Source organism: Caenorhabditis remanei, chromosome IV, assembly GCF_010183535.1.
Source record: "Caenorhabditis remanei strain PX506 chromosome IV, whole genome shotgun sequence".
In the NCBI taxonomy this organism is placed as follows: domain Eukaryota; kingdom Metazoa; phylum Nematoda; class Chromadorea; order Rhabditida; family Rhabditidae; genus Caenorhabditis; species Caenorhabditis remanei.
The window spans coordinates 7,114,608-7,135,245 of NC_071331.1; the positions used below are offsets into that span (position 1 = coordinate 7,114,608).

The 20,638-nt window shown below is 38.3% G+C and overlaps 3 protein-coding genes across 3 annotated transcripts; 1 reads left to right on the forward strand and 2 right to left on the reverse strand.

Annotated features, from left to right (window-relative positions):
• Positions 1–3,974: 3,974 nt before the first annotated feature.
• On the reverse strand, positions 3,975–4,572 carry GCK72_012675 (uncharacterized protein; the record flags this gene model as incomplete). The annotated part of the gene is made up of 3 exons (XM_053729307.1): positions 3,975–4,034; positions 4,084–4,220; positions 4,410–4,572. 3 exons carry the CDS (start codon positions 4,570–4,572, stop codon positions 3,975–3,977), a joined length of 360 nt encoding a protein of 119 aa, XP_053584079.1.
• A 430-nt stretch (positions 4,573–5,002) lies between these two features.
• Positions 5,003–5,788, forward strand: GCK72_012676 (uncharacterized protein; the record flags this gene model as incomplete). Its single annotated transcript, XM_053729308.1, has 1 exon — positions 5,003–5,788. One exon carries the CDS (start codon positions 5,003–5,005, stop codon positions 5,786–5,788), a length of 786 nt encoding a protein of 261 aa, XP_053584080.1.
• A 7,107-nt stretch (positions 5,789–12,895) lies between these two features.
• Positions 12,896–14,565, reverse strand: GCK72_012677 (uncharacterized protein; the record flags this gene model as incomplete). Its single annotated transcript, XM_053729309.1, has 2 exons — positions 12,896–13,178; positions 14,441–14,565. 2 exons carry the CDS (start codon positions 14,563–14,565, stop codon positions 12,896–12,898), a joined length of 408 nt encoding a protein of 135 aa, XP_053584081.1.
• Positions 14,566–20,638: the final 6,073 nt, after the last annotated feature.

The following is a 20,638-nucleotide window of genomic DNA, read 5'->3' on the forward strand; positions in this document are numbered from 1 at the left end:
GAGATACCACAAGAACAGCTGCCCACGTCATTTGCGGGAGCAGTGGTTAAGAGGTCAACTGGAAGAGGGCATGTGGAGCAGAGGAGGAGCAGAAGATTACACCATATCATGAACACCTCCGCAGACGAAATATCAGAGCAGGATAGGAGGATCAGGAAGGCAAGGAGCCGAAACATAAGTATAAATAGCTAGGCCATGTAATGTATCTTTACTTCTTCTCAAAGAATCTTGTTGATTCTTCAGTCTTATTGTATACTATTAGAACGTCCTAAATAAACTGATATTAAATCACCACTGAAACCGTTTTATGGTGCATCGACCTAAAGGATAGGATAAGAAAGAATAAAAGGTACGTGATTTTAAATTTTACTTGTGGAAAAGTTGGAAATAGTAAGAATATCACTTCAGTGAGCATAAAAAGTCAAGATAAGTCTAGAGTAAGTAGGTATAAGTGAGAAGTGTTTGGTATAAGTCGCCCTTAAGGCACTAAAAAGTATATGGTGAGAATCTTGGTTAGGCAGAAAGATTGGTTGGAAAAATTTGGAAACGTGGCAAACTAACAGCGGAATCGCAAAAAAAAAAAAATTACAGCGGAAAAACTAACAGCGGAACAAACGGCGGTGGCGGAAAACGTACAGCGGAACGCGCAGCGGAATTGGGAAATCTAACAGCGGAATACGCGTCGGAATTGAGATTACTAACAGCGGAAAACGCAGCGAAATTTACACCGGAATTACGGGAGAGCGGAATTTTAGGCGGAACAGCGGGACACACGTAACAGACAGAGCGGACAAAGAGAGAGTTTAAAAAAAAATCTGGCAAGGAAATTAGTAAAAAGTGGTAAGAAGTGGCAAAAAGATGAGTGTTAGGAACAGCAGGGAGAGCTTAGTAGAGCGCGTAACTAGGCAATCAACTAAAAATGAGGCTGAGCTAGTTATAAATGGAAAAAATTTAGTTAGCGCTAAAATAAGAGCAATAGTGCAGAAGGCAAAAGAATACGAAGCCGATATTAAGGCAATTAAAAAACCAAAAACAACAGCGACGGTAGAAGAGGCGACAGAAATTTATGGGATAATAGGAACGGCGTGCTACGAAAAACATAGAGAGATAGTAATTGATTGGGAAAACTTACAGGAATTAGTAAAAAAAGCCACAGAGGCGTTAGGGAAACTATCAGTAAACACAGTATTAGGTAGACAAGCGGCAGTATTGATAGAAAAATGGGGAAAAGATATAGACGACACAGAAAGGCAAATAGCTTTAAATATGAAAACAGTCATAGAAAGGTTCGAGGAAAGTAAGGAAGAGTGTGAGGCCTTAGAAATAGTGTTCGCATCACCAAGCCAGAATTTAATTGACGTAGAAACCATAAGAGACTTAGAAGATAAATTTCATGGAACATCAAATAGAATAGAAGAAGAGGGAATCGAGTATGTTAGGAAGAAAGTAGGAAGTGCACTAATTTCTAACAAAACACTCCCTGTCCCAGACTTTGACGGGGAGCCGGAAAATTGGGCGGAGTTTTATGATATATTTAAGCCCATAGTAGAGGAAAACATGGAGTTACTAGATATAGTTAAGTTTGCACTACTGAAGAAGGCGTGTAGAGGAAAAGCAGGAGATATGATAAGAATATTTACCAGCGCAGACTGTTTTAAAGAGGCGATAGAAAGACTTAAAAAGAACTACGAGAATAAGGATAACAGATTCTTAATGTTGTGGGACCGTTTAGAAGAATTAAGACCAGCTAGAGAAAACGTAGGGAGTATGAGACGGACAATAAACGAGGTGGCTGCGATTGTTGCAGCATTGAAACGAGTGACTGATACCGAAACCATGGCATTACAAGTTCTCATTAAGAGAAAGTTTCCTAGAAAGATACACGAAGAATTGAGCAGAGACGCAAAGTGTGATAGTACAGATAAAATTTTAGAAAAAATTGAAGATACAATCAATAGAGAGGAGAGAATAGAAAAGGATATGATAGGTCATAAGAAATCAGAGGGTCAAACTTTTTTCGTAGATAACAGGGAAAAAAGAGATGAGAGAGATAGAGGAGCATACAGCCGGTCGCGAGGATGCGCGTATAGAGATAGGGATAGAGACCCACATCACAGAACATACAAACAACACAACACGATCGAGACATTACACTCAAGAAATGATAGGGACCACAGAGCATCACAATCACACAGATATAATAAACATAGACACAGACACAGAGACTCTAGCTCATCAGATAGGTCAGATAGGTCAGATAGTTCTGAGGACTCATATAATAATAGGAAACCCTTTAAACAATCAAATCTTAGGAAACCATGTATATTTTGTGATAAGTCAAACCATTCATCTAAAAAATGTAGAACTTTTGCTACTTTTGAAGACAGAATAGGTTTCTTCAAGGACCATGGGTTATGTTTTAGATGTGGAGGTACAAATCATAGTGTGAGAGAATGCTGGAGTAGAAAATGTTGGAAATGTGACAAAAACCATCACATATCAATTTGTAAAAAAGTACTGGAAATCCGGGATAATTTTGAAAAAGAATCCAGTGAGGAGAGATACGTTAGAAATAACAGAAAATATAGAATGTAAAACGGTATATTTGTTGTGTCAAATTTAAACATAATAGTAAATTTGAGTAAAACTCTCATGCTTAACTAAAGTATAACCACTATAAACTAATCAACATGATACACTTTTTTAGTAAGACTAATCTCAAGAATAACAAAAATTATAAAATTGATGATCATACTAAAAAGAGTAAGAAACTTAATTCTTATAGATCAAGGAAAACATTAATAACTAAGGAAAGCATGTTTCCTTCATGTAACGTGCATCTACTTATCAAGCATGTAATGTCTTAAACAATAAGTTCAATAAGCCGATTTCTAGTAAAATCATAATGTATTCAGTAAATGTATTAACACAACCCTAAACGCAGAAATTCAGGTGAGCTATACATTGAAAAAGCCAATAATAAGCATAGCCGATGAAGAAAAATGAGAAGAAAGGTTAGAACAGGTAAGAGCTAACTATTTTTAGTAAAAATATATAATATTGGAACAGTCCAATTAACATAGAGATCGAAGTTAACAACTAAATTTTAACATCCACGGCCCATCCCCACACAAACCCATTTTAAAATGTAAATAGGGAGCTAAAATAGACTGAGAATAGCATTGTCACCCCCGGAGGATGCCCTAGCATTAGTTAAACTTTTTAGAACTTTTAAACAAAACCCAAATAGCATTACCTTTTTCGTAAGTCAAACCCCATAGTATTAACATTTCGTAAAGACCACCTTTTATCTTAAAAATTCCCCCCTTACTTTCAGGTAGTATGTAACCTCGGATCTCATGAAAATTCATAGTGTAATTGTTAAAAGGAATAATAATTTGTAAATTCATCTCAGAGGCCCACTTTATTGTAAGTTTACAACATCGCCCTGAAAAGCAGTTCATACGACGCAAGAGATCCGTTCCAGTAGCAGCATCTAGGAAAGCAGTATGTTCAGTATCCAGTCAGAAGCTGCCACGAGAAGTTGTAGCCAAGCAGTAGCCAAGCTGCAGCCAAGCAGTGGCCAAGCAGTTTCAGTCAGCCATGTCAGTAGCCGCGGTCAGACGCAATCACTGGTCAAATCGAGTCGTGAAGGAGTATAAGTAATATTGGTGCCGAACAACCGTTCGTTCGTGAGGCCGGGAGTGTCGTGACCGACGAGTCAACTCATCAATCAAGGATAAGGAGGATAACACATGTTGCTTGGAAGTGCCACAGAGATACCACAAGAACAGCTGCCCACGTCATTTGCGGGAGCAGTGGTTAAGAGGTCAACTGGAAGAGGGCATGTGGAGCAGAGGAGGAGCAGAAGATTACACCATATCATGAACACCACCGCAGACGAAAGGATAGGAGGATCAGGAAGGCAAGGAGCCGAAACATAAGTATAAATAGCTAGGCCATGTAATGTATCTTTACTTCTTCTCAAAGAATCTTGTTGATTCTTCAGTCTTATTGTATACTATTAGAACGTCCTAAATAAACTGATATTAAATCACCACTGAAACCGTTTTACAAACTAACTCTTTCGGACACTCCACTACAAAACGTGACAAACTCCTCGTATCTGATACCACCACCCAAACTGAAGAATCCAGGGTTACAGGGACGACAGTGTTGGCTGTCTAGGTCGAGGTAGTGACCGGGTTCACACGAGAACGCTGAAAATGTCTTGCGGGTTTTTCTGTCACAATGAGGTTAAATATTTTTAGTCACGTTGGATTGTTGATGGTAAATTCTACATTTTTACAACGAGGTTAAATAATTATGGATGTGTAACACGGAACGGATTACTGAAACATGAGGTGACATTTTTGACCAAAAAAAAATGGAATAGATGTAAAACTCACAGCAATTCCATCCTCTCCTCGGAGTTGGCAGATTCGAGCACTGCATTCCACTATGTGGAACTGCAACCCTCCATCTCTCTCCTTTCTCATCGCAGTTTGTATACGTGAACTCGTAATCCTGATCCGTGCAAATTTGTTGGCATGTAGTGAAGGAGTATAGCATGAACAGGAGGGAGATGATATGGATACTGAAATGCAAAAAAGTACTGTTTCAAATTTATGTCAAATTTTAATTTCGAAGGATATAGTTATTGGGGTTTCAACCAAAATCATAGTTTTTTTTTCAATATTCCACCCTCAATTAACCCGTCTTTTTCCTCCAAACCAGCTTATGATCCTTCCCCTCTAGAGGGGATAGTGAGGTTGGTTTTTCATGTGAGCCGTGTGTCAAAAAAAAGATGAAAAGATGAAAGAGAAGAAAATGAGAGATAGAGAAATGTTCTTTTATTTTACTTGTTATTTTGGAATGAGAGACGAAATAGAGGATGAAAAGGTGGTGTGTTGGAGGGGATTAAACATCGATATTTTATTGATTCATCGATATTTTATTGATTTTTTTCTACTCTATATTCTGCTGTATTATCAATATTGCGATGCTGAAACACGGCCCCCCTAGCCTTAAAAGGGCTCTCACGGATTCTGATATTATCGACGGTTATGTTGCCTACGAAGACTACAGGAAGCTTTACGATCATGTCGTGAAACTGACCCACCAAATCAATGAACTTCAATCTAGCCTGATGGAATCCGCGTCCGCCAAAGTCAGCGAAAGGCTGACCGACACTTGTCCTATCCTTCCAGACCCATTTCCCATCGGACAGCCGGTTAGTTTAATTGTTCGCGACGATGTCTTCACTGATCCCTCCACGAATACCAAATCCTACGCTAACGCTGCTTCGAATGGTTTGGCTAAGCCTATCGATACACTTTCTATTGCTAAAGAGGCCGCTAAAATCATGGACAAGGCCACTCGGGCCGTTGTCGAGAGGATGCCAGATAATAAAGAAGACCCTGATCAAGAGAAGTTAGACCTGGTTTTTTTCACTAAATTCAGTACCACTCACGGACTGCCGGTGCCTTCCGAAGCTCATCGTCACTTTTCAAAGACCGCCTGTCGCCCGCTGAAACTCCAGTTCGCTAACAACGCCGAGCGTGACAAATTTCTTCATGGTTTCTACAAAGTTAAAAACTCCGACCCGTCTCTCTCGTCCATCCAGAATCGCCCACGAGCTCGGAGAGATCTCACCAAGGAGGAGCTGAAAAGACTTTACGAATCGAGAAAGTTCGTATACGATAACAATCTGAAGGAAAAGTCTTCCAAGTATATCATGGTGGATATCGACTACAAGCTGAACCGTAACCCCCGCCCTTTTATCTAGATGCCTGTCATCCTCCTTTTCCCCTACTCTCTTCTCCCACGTTTGTTCCTCCATCTAATTCTCCTTCTTCTCTCATCTCTCCTTCTCATTCCTATCTCACTCAGTCTTCCCCTGCCATCCAATCCAGACAGTCTGACATAAGCATAGATTTTCTACTTTCCAACGTTCGCGGTGCCGCTACTCTATCCAAAATTTGCCTCATCATCGACTTCTTCCGATCCTCCAACCATCTCTTCCTAGCATTAACCGAAACCTTCCTTGATCAAACAGTATCATCTGCTCTTTTCACCTTTCCTGATATAAATATCGTTAGGTTTGACCGCGATCCCTCCCTACATCGTAAGTCTCGAGGAGGCGGAATCGCAATTTTGTCCTAAAGCAGTATCACCGTCTCTCCAATTGAAATTAATTCAGCAGTCCACTATCCTCTCCACAAGTCTGAAATTCTTTCCTGCAAGATTGCCCCAGCCGCTGCTTCTTCTTCTAACTTCGCCCCATTTACTATATGCCTTGTTTATAGACCACCCGACTCACGCATCCTTGAGTCCGAAGCCCTCTTGAATCACCTTAATACTATCCTTCCTCTCAAATCATGTCTCCTAATCGGGGATTTTAATTTTCCCGAAATAGTCTGGTCTCGAAAATCTCATGCCCCTCACAAGTTCCAAAGCTTTCTAGATTCCCGTGGCTTTGCTCAGCTCACCAACTTCCCCACCAGAATTGGCACTACTTCTTCGAACATTCTTGACCTCATTATCACATCCAACGATTTTCCCATCTATAAATTAGAAAGCAGTCCACCTCTTCTCAATTCAGATCATCTCAGCGTGCATTGTGTATTCGGGCCCCCCATTACAAACTCTAATACATCCAGACCTTTACCCACTTGTCGCAATCGCCTTGACTACCGTAAATGCGATTTCAAAGCCCTTAACTCCTCACTTGCCTCTACTGATTGGGATCTTCTACTCAGCACCCTCCCATCAGCATCTGACAAATACGATACATTTATCTCATTACTTTCCAATCTAATTTCCTCCTACACCCCCTTCATGTCTCCTGTCAAAACCCGTGGTCCCTCTAACCTCTCTAGGCAGCTCAAACGGGTTCGCGCCTCATACTCTAAAGCTCTTAAGCTATCCACTCCTCCCCCTGCTCTAATTCAAAAATTCAAAGCCCGAATCAAGAATATCCAACATAGTATGAAAATAAAATTACACCGCCGCGAAAACTATATCCTCGCCTCCCTCCACAGTAGGTCATCTCGTACCTTAATTAACTCACGGGTAAAGTGCAGGTCTGCAATCCCACATCTTTCCGTAGGCAATGAATTGATTACTTCAGATTCCGCAAAAGCTTCCATTTTCTCGACTGAATTTCTATCAAATTATAATTCCACTGGCCCCTCCTCCCCATCCTTCTCGACCACAAAGACCTCATCTTCCCCCCATACACTCCCTCTCATGGATCTTTTTCCTCCCTGGGTTATAGAGCAAGCTATCTCCAAGATTCCTCCCAAATGTGGTTTCTCAGTTCATTTAGCCAATTACTACGTTATCAAACAATGCGCCACTACCCTTGCCCTCCCTCTCTCTATAATTTTCTCTGAGTCTTTTAAAACCTCTACTGTTCCCAAAGCCTGGTTACACGCCACTATTATACCCGTCTTCAAGAAAGGTAATCCCTCCTCGCCTCAAAATTACCGTCCCATAAGTTTAACAGATCCCTTCGCGCGCCTTTTCGAAAGAATAATCTGTCGTCAAATTAGATTGGACGTAGGCCACCAGTTCAGCGTTCACCAGCATGGGTTCCTTCCCCGTCGCTCTTGCCCCAGCTCTCTTGTTTACTCTACGTCCAACTACAAAAGGATTCTCAAAGACCACCAGACTGTTGACGTAGTCTTTTTCGATTTTCGGAAAGCATTTGACCAAGTAAACCACACCCTCTTGCTCCAAAAACTTAAAGGTTTTGGTGTCCCCCTACAATACGTTTCCTGGTTCCAATCCTTTCTGAAGGATCGTACTTTCTCCGTCATGGTTAACGGATCCATCGATAGTATAATCTCCCCCATACCCTCTGGAGTTCCCCAAGGTACAGTAGCCGGCCCTCTCCTTTTTTTAATCTTCATAAACAATCTCCTCCTTTCTCTCCCTTCTAGCATACACTTTGCCGCTTTTGCGGATGATATCAAGCTGTATTCTCATGACTCGATACTTTTACAATCTGGTATTGACATTGTTTCCGAATGGGCCTCTGCCAACTCCCTCCCTCTGGCTCACACAAAAACTACTCTCCTTAGGCTCGGTGCTAAAAACCCGGGTCATCATTACCATATAGACTCCATCCCCATCACCGAATCCGCAGTAGTACGGGACTTAGGATTATTAACAGACTCTCATTTGAAATTTGATAGCCATATCGCCAAAACTTCCTCATTAGCTATCCTTCGCTGCAGCCAACTACTCAAGTCATTCCGATCTCGATCACTTCCTCTCTACAAGCACTTATTCAACACCTACGTCCTTCCAGTTCTTGAATATTGCTCAGCTGTCTACTCTCCTTCTCCCTCTAGCATTCTCTCTCATAAACTAGAAAAACCTCTCCGATCTTTCACCAGGAAAGTTCTTCAGAGATGTAACATTCGCTATACTTCCTATCTAAACCGTCTTGAGATTCTTGATTTATACTCCCTCCGTCACCGTCGTCTTAAATCTCAATTAATACTCCTCTATAAAATAATTTGCGGCGCCACTTTCTTTCCTGAAATCCACTCTTATGTCAGACTGTCTAACTCTAACCGACGACCCATGACCCTCATTTGTATTAGACCACAAGTAAATGATTTCTTCTCTTCCACTGTCCCCATCTGGAATTCCATCACATCTAATTGCCCTGAATTTCTCTCCCCCGGTAAATTTATCTCCCTTCTTGAACAATCCATTAATCGATTATAAGTTTAAACTCTCTCTCTCCCACCCCCATGTATTATATTGCTCACTCTCCCATTTTAACGGTCTGTCACTTTATTTTAATTTATCCTTCTCGAAATTCTTCCACCACCACTTTCACAGTTCGGTTTTATAATCCTTACCCCAATCCTATCTTGCCATTATGATTCTCAATTTTTTATTTTTTTATTTGTTCCCCCCCCCCCCCCCCCCTACCTGGTCTGTCGCCTCGTGAGGGGCTTGATCAGGTCTCTAGTGTATAGTATTGATTATTTTTTCTTAGTCAATAAATTAAATTAAATTAAAAATTGGAATTTCTAGAATCCAGTCCGGACTTTCGAATGACGAATATCACGTATGGAAGTATTACGGAGGTTGGAAGATATAGATTTGAAATAGGAATCACCTGTATAAAATATTCTGTTTCATGTCGAGCATTTGAAACTGATAGTGAACACTCCTATGATATCAAAATTCTGGACTAAATTATTTTTACCTAACCATCCAGGCCTATACCGCAGGAATGTGGCACCGTCTCTCCGTGTCCATCGACTTCGAACGTCTCTACGGTTTCTATATCCTTCAAATGTATCTTCCCACCTACATATCTGTATTCATATCATGGATTGCTTTCTGGATGGATACAAAAGCACTCCCTGCTAGAATCACACTTTCAGTCTCTTCGTTAATGGCATTGACGTTTCAGTTTGGTAACATTGTCAAGTCACTGCCTAAGGTGAGAACTTGCTGTTTCAGATTCATGATTTATTGTTGACTTCAAATGTCAAATCAATCCGAAGTCGCCTACTTTAAAACTTTTTATTAAAAACCAATAGTTGGGAGTTTCCGTATCCGAACAATCTGTTTTAATTTTAAAATCCGCCGACAATATTTACGAGAAAAAAGAGAGACGTTGAACGGCGTTCCCATCGAAGTTGTTTATCAAGTCCATGTTTGAAAAAATATCAAGTCCGCGTCCACCCTGTGTCCTTTGTTTAGTTCGTTTGCCAAAAAACGCTGGAATGTTACAAAAATCTAAATGTTTCAAGCTTCCAAATATTAGGTTGAGTCATAAGTTTCTTTCTTTTTTTGGGGTTGAACTTTGATTTCCAGTTTCTAAGTACTGTGATTGTTTATCGACCCAAACTTTTTTGCATTATAATGACCTTTTCAGTGGCTAACAAAAAATGTTTCAAGTTAGTGCACAGGCTGTCCACTCGTGAAAACGACAGTTTTTTTCTGTCTCTAATCAAATTCCTATTTTGAAAAGATTTTTTATTCTAGTCGGATTTATATCAAAATTCTGAAATTTTCATAAGGAAACGAGTGGTATTTATAAAGAAAGACTTTGTCTTGTTATAACAATTTAGTTTTGGATAAAACTCTCCAAGATAAAGAATTTATGATCAGACGACCGACAGGTATGAGAAAACAATGTTCACCTGGGTTTAAGTCGATTACTGAAATATTGGAGAGAGCATTTATATCAAACTATTTGTAAAAGTTAGACAGTAACATAAGCAAATTATGCAACAAAAAACTGTATACCAAAGTCATTCGAATAAGTGATAAAACTTGGTTGATGTGATTGTTAAGATTTTCACACTTTTGAGAATATTAATGAAGTAGACCTGAGTGAAGTCTGGATCTTTTTTCAACGATCACGAACAAGTCTGAAATATTCTGTTACAAGTAATCAACAGTAGATACATTGTTCTAAAATTGTGCAAAAGATCTAGTGGATTGATTCAAAATTACGAGCAGTAGACTTCATCAAACTCAAAAATCACGTGAATTTGATGATGTTAACTTCGGGCTTCTTGCGAAAAAAGACAAATGGTGTGAATATCCAAAACAAAGTAAATTTAGAAATATCAATGTCTACTCTATTCAATAATAAACATTTCCACTAATTTACTTAACTAGCGTTGAAGAAAAATCGAAAATACTCGCACCTCTCTAAATTGCTTATGGTCACCTTTCTTCAAAGACCCGCATTAAACCATCGTTGTTTAGTTCAAATATCTTTATTAGTTTTTTATACATAATTGTTCTAACTTGTTTTAATTCCGAATGACTCACACATTCTTGCCAAAATTTTATAGGAAAAAAATGAAGTCAAAAAATTGTACCAAAAAAGGGTTCCTCAAGTGTTTTGACTTGTCTACGGCTGAGATTAAGCAGATGGCGGACGTCAAATCACAGGTAGAATCACAATGAGTTATATGTACTGACCAATTATATTTCTCATTATGTGAGTTATTAGCTTTCGAGAAATCGCGTGTCAAAAATCATCTCAAAAAAGAAAGAAACTTATGACTCAGCCTAATAATTTGTGGGAAAATGTGATTATTGGCTACAACGTTAGAATGTTCTGTTTCAAAATTTCCATTTTCCGAGATTTTGATTGTCTTTCTATTAGTTTCAAAACACGCGAAAATAAAATAGGATAACAATTGTCTGCACAGAATTTCTAAAACTAAATTCGCTACAAATTTTGGGAGATTTCAATAAGTGCGTGTTTCAGAATCATGATTTCTTCATACGCATATCTTCAACTCAAATGGGGTGGGACACCCTAATCTGGAATCTAGGAGGTATGGTGTAAAGGGCGCTCTATTGACAATGAAGGTGTTTATTTTATTTTTGTGGAATCGAGCTTTGGTTTGTTCATTTCGGAAGGATCTGAATGTTCAAATAAAATCTGATTTCATGCGTTTGGAAACGGAAAATTGATTTTCAAACATCTGAAACGGGTTGTACTGTTCCAGTTGATTCAGAAGTTAGTTCTGCAATTTTCTTTACGATTAATATGTGTTATTTGATTTATAGAAAAACTTTAAATCCTATGGCTTACAATAATTAATTAAAATAATTTTACACTTACCGGTCAGTGAGATGAGACTCCGAATGCATACTTTGAATTCCAGTGATCTCTGTTTCACAATGTTCTTCTAAACTTTTTTGTGGAAAATCGGAATTAGTACTTTTTTCTCTAAGGTTTCAAGCAAATTGTATGCTTGAACTCAGGTTTTTTGAAACAGTTGGGATAATGAAGCAAAAAACGATAAGAGTACATATTGACTTTATTCAAGAGTTGATTGAAATTGAGTCTGAAATTAGATAATCTCTTAACCCACTTCAAACTCAAAATGAGAATTAGCTGAAACATTATAACTCACCAGCAAATAACAAATCTTCCCGTTGGAGGTGGTACCCGCAGCAATAGTAATTGTCGAACCAATAGACTTTTCCCGTTTCCCATTTTTGATATTAACACTCTATCTATATATGAATATTGTTCAGAAAAACTCAAAATATGTTTGTTGAAAAATAACAGTTCCTTTTAACTGGAGAACTTATGTATGAGTTTTGTTATGAAAGTGAAAACTGCAACTGATGGTGTTAGATTTTCACGGTAATTTAGAGAAACGACATAATAGTTTCATTTTTTTACCTTGGTAATAAAAATATTCAATAACCGAATAATTTTAGTGGAAAAGAGGAAAAAAATGTCAAGATTGATATTTATCAAATAAATCATTTAACCTAATCAGCCACAACAATATTGCAGTATCATTACTATGATAAATGATTAAAAATGGAGAAACTATAATACTTGGAATTAGTCTGGAATATACATACTTGCAACGGGCCGGGCCGGGCCGTGACGAGGATTTCCAAGGCCCGGCTGAAAAATTCGAACTGAAATTTTGAACGAAATTTTGAATTTTTTTGAGTTTTTTTGAATTTTTTCCCAAAAATGTCGAATTTTCGACTATACTTCAGAATTCAATCAAAAGATAGTTATGCATCAAAAATTGAAATTTTTAATGTAAAATTTCAAAAAATTTCAAAAAATTTGGTAAAAAATAGGTACTTTTTTTTGAAGCCGGGCCTTCCGGCCGGGCCGGGCCGTAAATTTGCAAGTATGGGAAAGATGATCTCGAAGTGTTGTTCTCGAGTTATTTGGAGCTGAACGACGGCCTTTCGAGAAGATTACACGGTCTTGAAGCTGGAAATGATAAAAGCTATCAGAAAGACAACGAAGCGTAAGAAATATAGGTCGAAGAGATTTTTGAAAGTTATGAGACAGCAAAATTAATATAGGTACCAATTTATGTTTCACTTTTGTTTCAAAACTTGAAAATAAATGTTCTTATAGTATATCGACCCCAACACTTTTCAAACCAACCTCATCATCATCTTCATCCTCATCCAATCCACACGTCTCCACAGCTGGTAATTCTCCAGTATGAGACTCAATAAGTCTCGTATATTTGTATTCCAGTCGTCGATTTCTTCTACAAATACAAATGAATCCAAGCGAAAGGAGTACCATTGAGAGGACGAGAATAGTCAGAATAGTCTTTTGGAAGGCAGTGAATGCACTGCAAGTCACTTCTTTCGTTTGGGAAGCGGCACCGGTGATCACGCAGTGTCTATGACTCAAGAAAAATTTGGAGTTAATCAAGTTTGGTTTTCATGAAAAATGCTAATTAAAAAAACTAAAAAAAGTATGCTTCGACGAATTTATATTCATATTTATTAAAATTATTCATCTTTCCTATTTGGTTTTCACCACAATTGTCTCTAATTCCAGATGTTCGCTCTCTTCAATCTGGTCTATTGGTCCTACTACTTGACGACAAGTATGAATCCGGTTTATACATGAACACTGATTGCAACTACTTGATCTATACACTGGTTATTATTCTTTTGTGTTATTTAAATGAATTTGTGTGAAACTTAAGAATTTTACTGGTAGTGGAGCGAACAGCTCCATTGAAAGAAACACATGGTTATCTGAAAAATATGAAACGGACTTGTTGAGAAGTGACTATAATTTTCCGGACTTTTGAATGACGAATACCACGTATCGAAGTATTACGGAGGTGAGAAGATATAAGGCAATTTCCAGAAAAAATTACTTTCATAAAACATTATGTTTTATGTCAAGCATATAAAACGGGAAACATCAATCATGTGATTAACTTGAAAAATCTGTTCTAAATTATTTTTACCTAACCATCCAGGCCTATACCGCAGGAATGTGGCACCGTCTCTCCGTGTCCATCCACTTCGAACGTCTCTACGGTTTCTATGTCCTTAAAATGTATCTTCCCACCTACATATCTGTATTCATTTCATGGATTGCTTTCTGGATGGATACGAAAGCACTCCCTGCTAGAATCACACTTTCAGTCTCTTTGTTAATGACATTGATGTTTCAGTTTGGAAACACTGTCAAGTAAGGCTTCCATTCGGTCCAATTTTTGACCTACCTGACCGGCCGACCCCCGACCGACCGATCGCCGACCTACGCAATTTTTTCTGTCTGCATGCGCTATATTCGACGACAATTTTTGATAAAAGAAATGGGCTCAAAACTGGCATTTTTACGAAGGAGAATGACAAAAATGAAATAAATTTGGACTAATTTGAACAGAATTAGTGTTTTCAACAATTTTGAATACCAATTTTCGGTCATAGTTCAATTTTTAATGAGCACAGGTTTATTATTTGGGTTTTCGAAAATCACTCGAAATTCGTTACATTTTTGAAAGTGAATCATGTTTTGACATAATTTTCAGCGCACTTTTCACAATTTGAATTTTGAAAAATTCTGATATTTTGTGAAAAAATTGTTAAAATTTAAACTTCCGCCAATAAATACGCAAACACTTCACGCACAAATGCGGACCTCGGTCGGCTCGGTCGGTCGGCAGTCGGTCGGGTCGGTGGTCGGTCGGCGGTCGGACCGAACCCGACTGGACCGAATGGAAGCCTTACTGTCAAGTCACTGCCGGTAAGAACTTGCTGTTTCATGATTTGTTGATTGTTACAAAAGTCACAGCAATCAGATGTCGATATTTAAGGGTATTCCAACAATCCGTTTTAATTTTTTAAATTTGGTCACAATACGAGAAAAAAGCAAGCCGATGAACGGCTTTACCTTTTAACTGTTTATCACCGATTTGAGCATTTTGTTCCCCCACAATTGTCTCTAATTCCAGATGTTCGCTCTCTTCAATCTGGTCTATTGGTCCTACTACTTGACGACAAGTATGAATCCGGTTTATACATGAACACTGATTGCTACATTTTGATCTAAACACTGGTTATTATTTCTTGTATTTTTTAAATGAATTGGTGTGAAATTTGATGATCATATTTATAGGAGAAGAACTTCCTTGAAAACACATTTGGTTATCCGAAAAATATGAAACGGATTTGTGAGGTCAAGCATGTTTCACAGAAATAACTAAAACTAGAAAATCTTGGTTTGTTTAGTTTCGTAACGTTCTGTACCAATAAAATAAAACAACACGCGTTTGGAAACGGAAAATTAGTTTTCAATCATCTGAAACGGATAGCTTACATTGTACTGTTACAGTTGATTCATAAGTCAGTTCTGTTATTTTCCTAACGATTACTGGAGAAGGAAACTTGGAACCCTGCGACATTCAATAAGTAATTCAAAGAATTTTACACTTTCCTGTCATTGAGATGATACTTCGAATGCATACTTTAAACTCCAGTGATCTCTGTTTCAGAATGTTCTTCTAAACTGTTTGTGAAAATCGGAATTAGTCGCTTTTTTTTTATTTCCAAGATTTCTATTACCGGAAACACAGATTACCTCATAGACCATTTCAAACTCAAAATGAGAATTAGCTGAAAGCTCAAAATGAAAATTAGTTGAAACCATACTTGTCAACCGGGCCGAAACGGGCCGACACGGGCCGGCGCGTAACTCGCTTCAAACTGAGTTTTGTGAGCTGAAAAATATACCAAAATGTAGATCTCAACGAGTTCTATGTCCGTGACCTACTACGGGCCGGATGGCTATTTGTTAATGGGCCGCGGGCCGGGCTAGAATGGCTTTTTTGGCCATTTTCGCGTTTTTTGGCACTTTTTCCCGGCCCGCGGCACGTTAACGAATACCCATCCGGCCCGTAGTAGGTCACGGACATAGAACTCGTTGAGATCTACATTTTGGTATATTTTTCAGCTCATAATATTCATTTGGACGCGAGTTACGCGCCGGCCCGTGCCGGCCCGTTTCGGCCCGGTTGACAAGTATGGTTGAAACTCATCAACAACACATACATGTGAATCTCTTTGTTGTATTTTTGTTGAGTTTTTTTGTGTTGTAAATAATTTTGTTGTAAAATAACTGTTTGTTTTAATGAATGTAAAATATGCAACTGATGGTTCAATTTCTACCCCAGCAGGTCAACTGAAAATTATTAGTGCATAACTATTCTCTGAAATAATAATTGATTAACGTTTCATTGCGTCCCAATATGCGGCGTTCAAATGAATAAATTACACTTTCAGCTACTGGTTATATGGAGTGACAAACATGAAAGCAATGTTGATTCGCTTTTGTGCAATTCATTTATAAACATTTCTCCATTTTTAAATCCCTTGCCGACAATCAGAAATCTATCAATATTCATTATTTTATTTTAATTTACGTCATTTATTCGAAACCGCGAAAATAAAAACAGAAAAACATGACAAACAATAAAAATTTTGGCATTTTCTAGCGTGTGTGCAGAACCCCAAAAATACAGAATTAGAGAGAATCAGAGGGAAGAAAAATGGGATATGACTAATCACAAAAAACAAACGAAAACAGGAAAAGGGGAAGGAATTAGAACCGGTATGAGTCAAAAAAATCAAATTTTCTCTGTTTTCAATGGTTAATATTACTTCTATGTGACAGTTAAGAATTTGGTAACCCCACGTACTGACCCTCTGTCGTATCTCAAGGTTTTTGTTTTTGTTAAACCCTTTTCACAAGGTCACAGAAAGTCCTATCCAAACCAGGCTTGGTCGGGAAAAACTTTTCGGGAAAATCGGGAACAAAAAAATTTCCCGAAATTTTTTTCCGGGAAATCGGGAACCCGAAAAATTTCCCGAAAAATATTTTCGGGAAATCGGGTTCCCGGTTTTTTTCCCGACTTTTTTTTTCGGGAAAATCGGGAATTTTTCGAGAAATTCGAGAATTTTTGAAAACGAACATTTAATGACTCATAAATGCGTATTTTTCCACATTTTTTATTTTCATCATCAATGCTAGCAATAAAAACTTATTCAATAACAAAAAGTTCGTTTGTTGAGGTTGGAACCCTATCAATTTCCCGTTTCGCTGAAGAAACATCTCTCAGCTCTCAATAACTTTCTATCATCAAAACAGTTTTTGGCGACGAGAACATACGTTCTGCTTCGGAATTCGTTGCTAGAGAGCTCAAATACTCATGATAAATACGGGAAAGAGACAGAAATAATGAAAATTTTAGCAACACGCGATAAAAAAAGTGTTCTCGATTTTCCCGGAATTTTTCGGGAAATTTCTCGTCGGGAAAAATTTCCCGATTTTTTTTTCGGGAAATTTCCCGTCGGGAAAAAATTCCCGATTTTTTTTTCGGGAAATTTCCCGTCGGGAAATTTTCCCGAAAAAAGTCGGGAAAATCGGGAAATCGGGATACTCGATTTCCCGACCTCGACCAAGCCTGATCCAAACATATCAGATTATCAGTAATTTAATATCTCGGTTTCTGGACAGTAATTTCAGTCGTTATGAATTATTCTGCAGTATTAAATTTCTCCTAATTATTGCGCAGACTCTATTAAAAATTCTTCAACGGGTAAAATCCCAAGTAAAAACTCAAAAAACAAAATTTTTTCTTCAACTCACCGATAAGTGAACTCCACGGATCCTGGCCGGACCAAGTTGGCAGAAAATGACAATCTGGAGACACATGGAGTAGGTATGTAGATCAACTCGCCGTCCTTGACAACCCAACCGTTTTTCTATCTCTCCCCTCCAAATTAGCCTCTGATCCTTCCCCTAGATGGTGTGGTTGGTTTTCCATGTGAGCCGTGTGTCAACAAAAAAGATGAAAATATGAAAAAGAAGAAGATGAGAGATAGAGAAATGTACTTTTTTCTGATTTGTTATTTTGGAATAAGAGATGAAATTGAGGATGAAAAGGTGGTGCGTTGGAAGGGATTAAAATTGGAAGAATTCTCAGAAATTAGTGATGAGATAGAGAATGTTGTGGAATGTGATTCGATCGAAAGTATTATGAATTCCAAGACGGCTGAGTATTCTCTCCGCCCCGGTCGGCACGGATTCAAAAATGGGTACTCATTTTTTGAACAAACGAAACATTGATTTTTTCAATTACTCTTTCATTGATGTTCTTTTAACCGCCCAAAAATAATTTTACAACGAAATATCCATTTTTGAGTTTTAATCTAGAAAATAATCATTTTAAAATCATGCCGAAGTTTTTTTTATAAATAGAATCTTTTTCAGCCAAAAATTATTTGAAGCATACTTTTTTTTGCAGTTTTAAAATGAATTGAAATTTGCAAATAGTTCCAGTTCCTAATATGATAAAAATTAAGTAATTGAAATTTTGAAATGCAACTTTTAAAACTAGAAATCCGTTTCATGTCTGTAATTTTCGACTGCTTTTTCAGTCATTGCTTAAATTTAATGATAAGTTCAAAATATTGATGTGTCGGGAGGCCGATAAACTAAAAATATTCTTTTTCATCTAACTTAAGACCAAGTGCATACACATTGAATCGAAATAAGGAAATCCGATATACACTTAAAAAGCCTCCTGTTTTTTGATTTTGATTTTACAAACGTTACGTTTTTGAAAGTTTCCAGATGTGACCTATTAACATATCGAAGATTTCACATGCGATAACATTGGTGTTTCGGCCTCTTCCGGAGCGAAAGCAACTGATCTGGCAACGATTTTGAAGACAAATTATTCGAAAAATGCTCTACCAGAACCTGCACCAGTCAAGGTCGAAGTGGAGATAACTATTCAGGATATTTCGGACATTTCTGCGATAACAGGGACTTTCACTATTGATTATTGGATAAGTGCGATATGGTATTGTTATTATCTAACACGTGGTGTTCTAAGTGAAGACAACTGCGTTAAATAGGGTAGCTAAACCCTGAGGTTTAGGTACTTTATCTTCCATCGTGTAGCGGTTCGTAAGAAAGACTAACTCAATATTCAAATACACATTTATTTCTACCTCGAAAATAATAAGAAAAGACCAGTCTCTCTGATAAGAGAGCTGGACGGAGAGCCCCGATTGCGCCCGTAAGAGACCTTTTATAGGACTCTTATCGGTCTCAAACGGAAAGTTATAGATAAAAGAAACAAAACAAAAACGGTACCCTGACATCCCCCTCCGTAGAAGACGCACGTCCCGGGCGGAAGGATAGTACAGGGTAATAATAATACACTATCTAAGGGTGAACGAGGAGAGTACATTAGAAAATACCAGATCAAATTATTACGTGGTCCAACTCAGCTGGCAGGTTCTGAAGACGTCGACTTCTTCGCAACTGTCCTGGATGTTGTTGGCCATCTCCCGTTGATGCGCGATCTCTCTGACTCCAACCAATCACTTCTTTCTCCATCCAATCGTGTTGTCCCATCTCTCCATCGAAACTGCCATTTTTGTTCTGGTGCATTGATGGTGCCATTGAACCAATCGATCCTTCGGTAGCAGACGTCTCGCTTCCCAGGTCGTCGTCGCCGTCATCTCGTTCCGGTCTGGCTTCGTTGAATTTCTTGACACGATTTTTATGCACCGTTTCGACTTTGCCTCTATCGGTTCTTATCGTGATTGTTGATGCCGTTAATGAAACAATTGTGACTGGCGGTGAAAATTGGTACATGAGTTTCTTTGCAGTGGGGTTTTGTATCACGACTTTCTCCCCTACTTCGAAGATGGGTACCCTGACTTTTCTAATTTTGTCGTGAGCTTTCTTGGCGTTTCTTAAAGAATTCTCCAATTCTCCGTAGACCGCTGCATGACATTGTCGAATGCTTTCTGACAAGTTCTCTACCATATCTTCCTCATCCCGGTATATTGGTCTCAGTGTTTTGATCATTATATCGGTTGGTGATACTGTCATTCTTCCAAAAACGATGTATTCTGGAGAGTATTTCACTGAGGAATGGTAACTAGCATTGTATGATTGAATTACTAACGGTAACTTTTCATCCCAATTATCATAGTTAATTGGATTACTTGTGGATAGCGTTAGCATTTCCTCCAATGTTCGGTTTAGTCTTTCTACCGCACCATTTGTTTCATGGTGGTAGGCTGTAGATATGGAGTGTTTAACCTCTAATATTCTGCACACTTCTTCAAACATTTTTGACATGAAGTTTGTCCCTTGATCTGTGACAATTTCTTCAGGAATCCCATGTATTGACACAATGTTCTCAAGAAGAAATTTCAAGGTGGTTTCCGCCGTTTGATTTGCTGTTGCTTTGGCAATTGCAAACTTTGAGAACGCGTCGGTGGCAACAATAATGAGTTTCTTACCATGTATCGTTTCCGATAGTGGTCCCATGACATCAATATGAATTCTTTGAAAAGGTCTATTTGGGATTTCCCATTTGCCCATAGGCAAGACGTGACAATAAGCTGACGGGTTCTTTCGTCTCTGGCATTCTTCACATGTTGAAATGACCTTTTCTATTTCACTTTTCATTTTGTTCCAGATCGCAATATTCTCTAATTTCGCTATCATTTTGCCGGCGCCTATATGGCTATTTGCTTTGTGTATTGTCCTGATAAGAGTCTCGGTCTCCCTGTTTCCTCCTTCAATTATTACAGGAGGCAGTTGGCCTTCTTTCCTCGGGATTCCGTATACTATGTCATTGATTACCATGAATTTGTCTTGCATTTTCATGGATTCAATGTCTTCGTCTTCTTGCCGGAGTTTTCTCTTGATGTGCTGGATAGCCTTGCTCCTATCTTGGATGTTCTTCAGGTTAGTGGTTTTTTCAATTTCATTTGTTCCTTCAATGAACGTTACCACTTTTCCCTCGTTTTC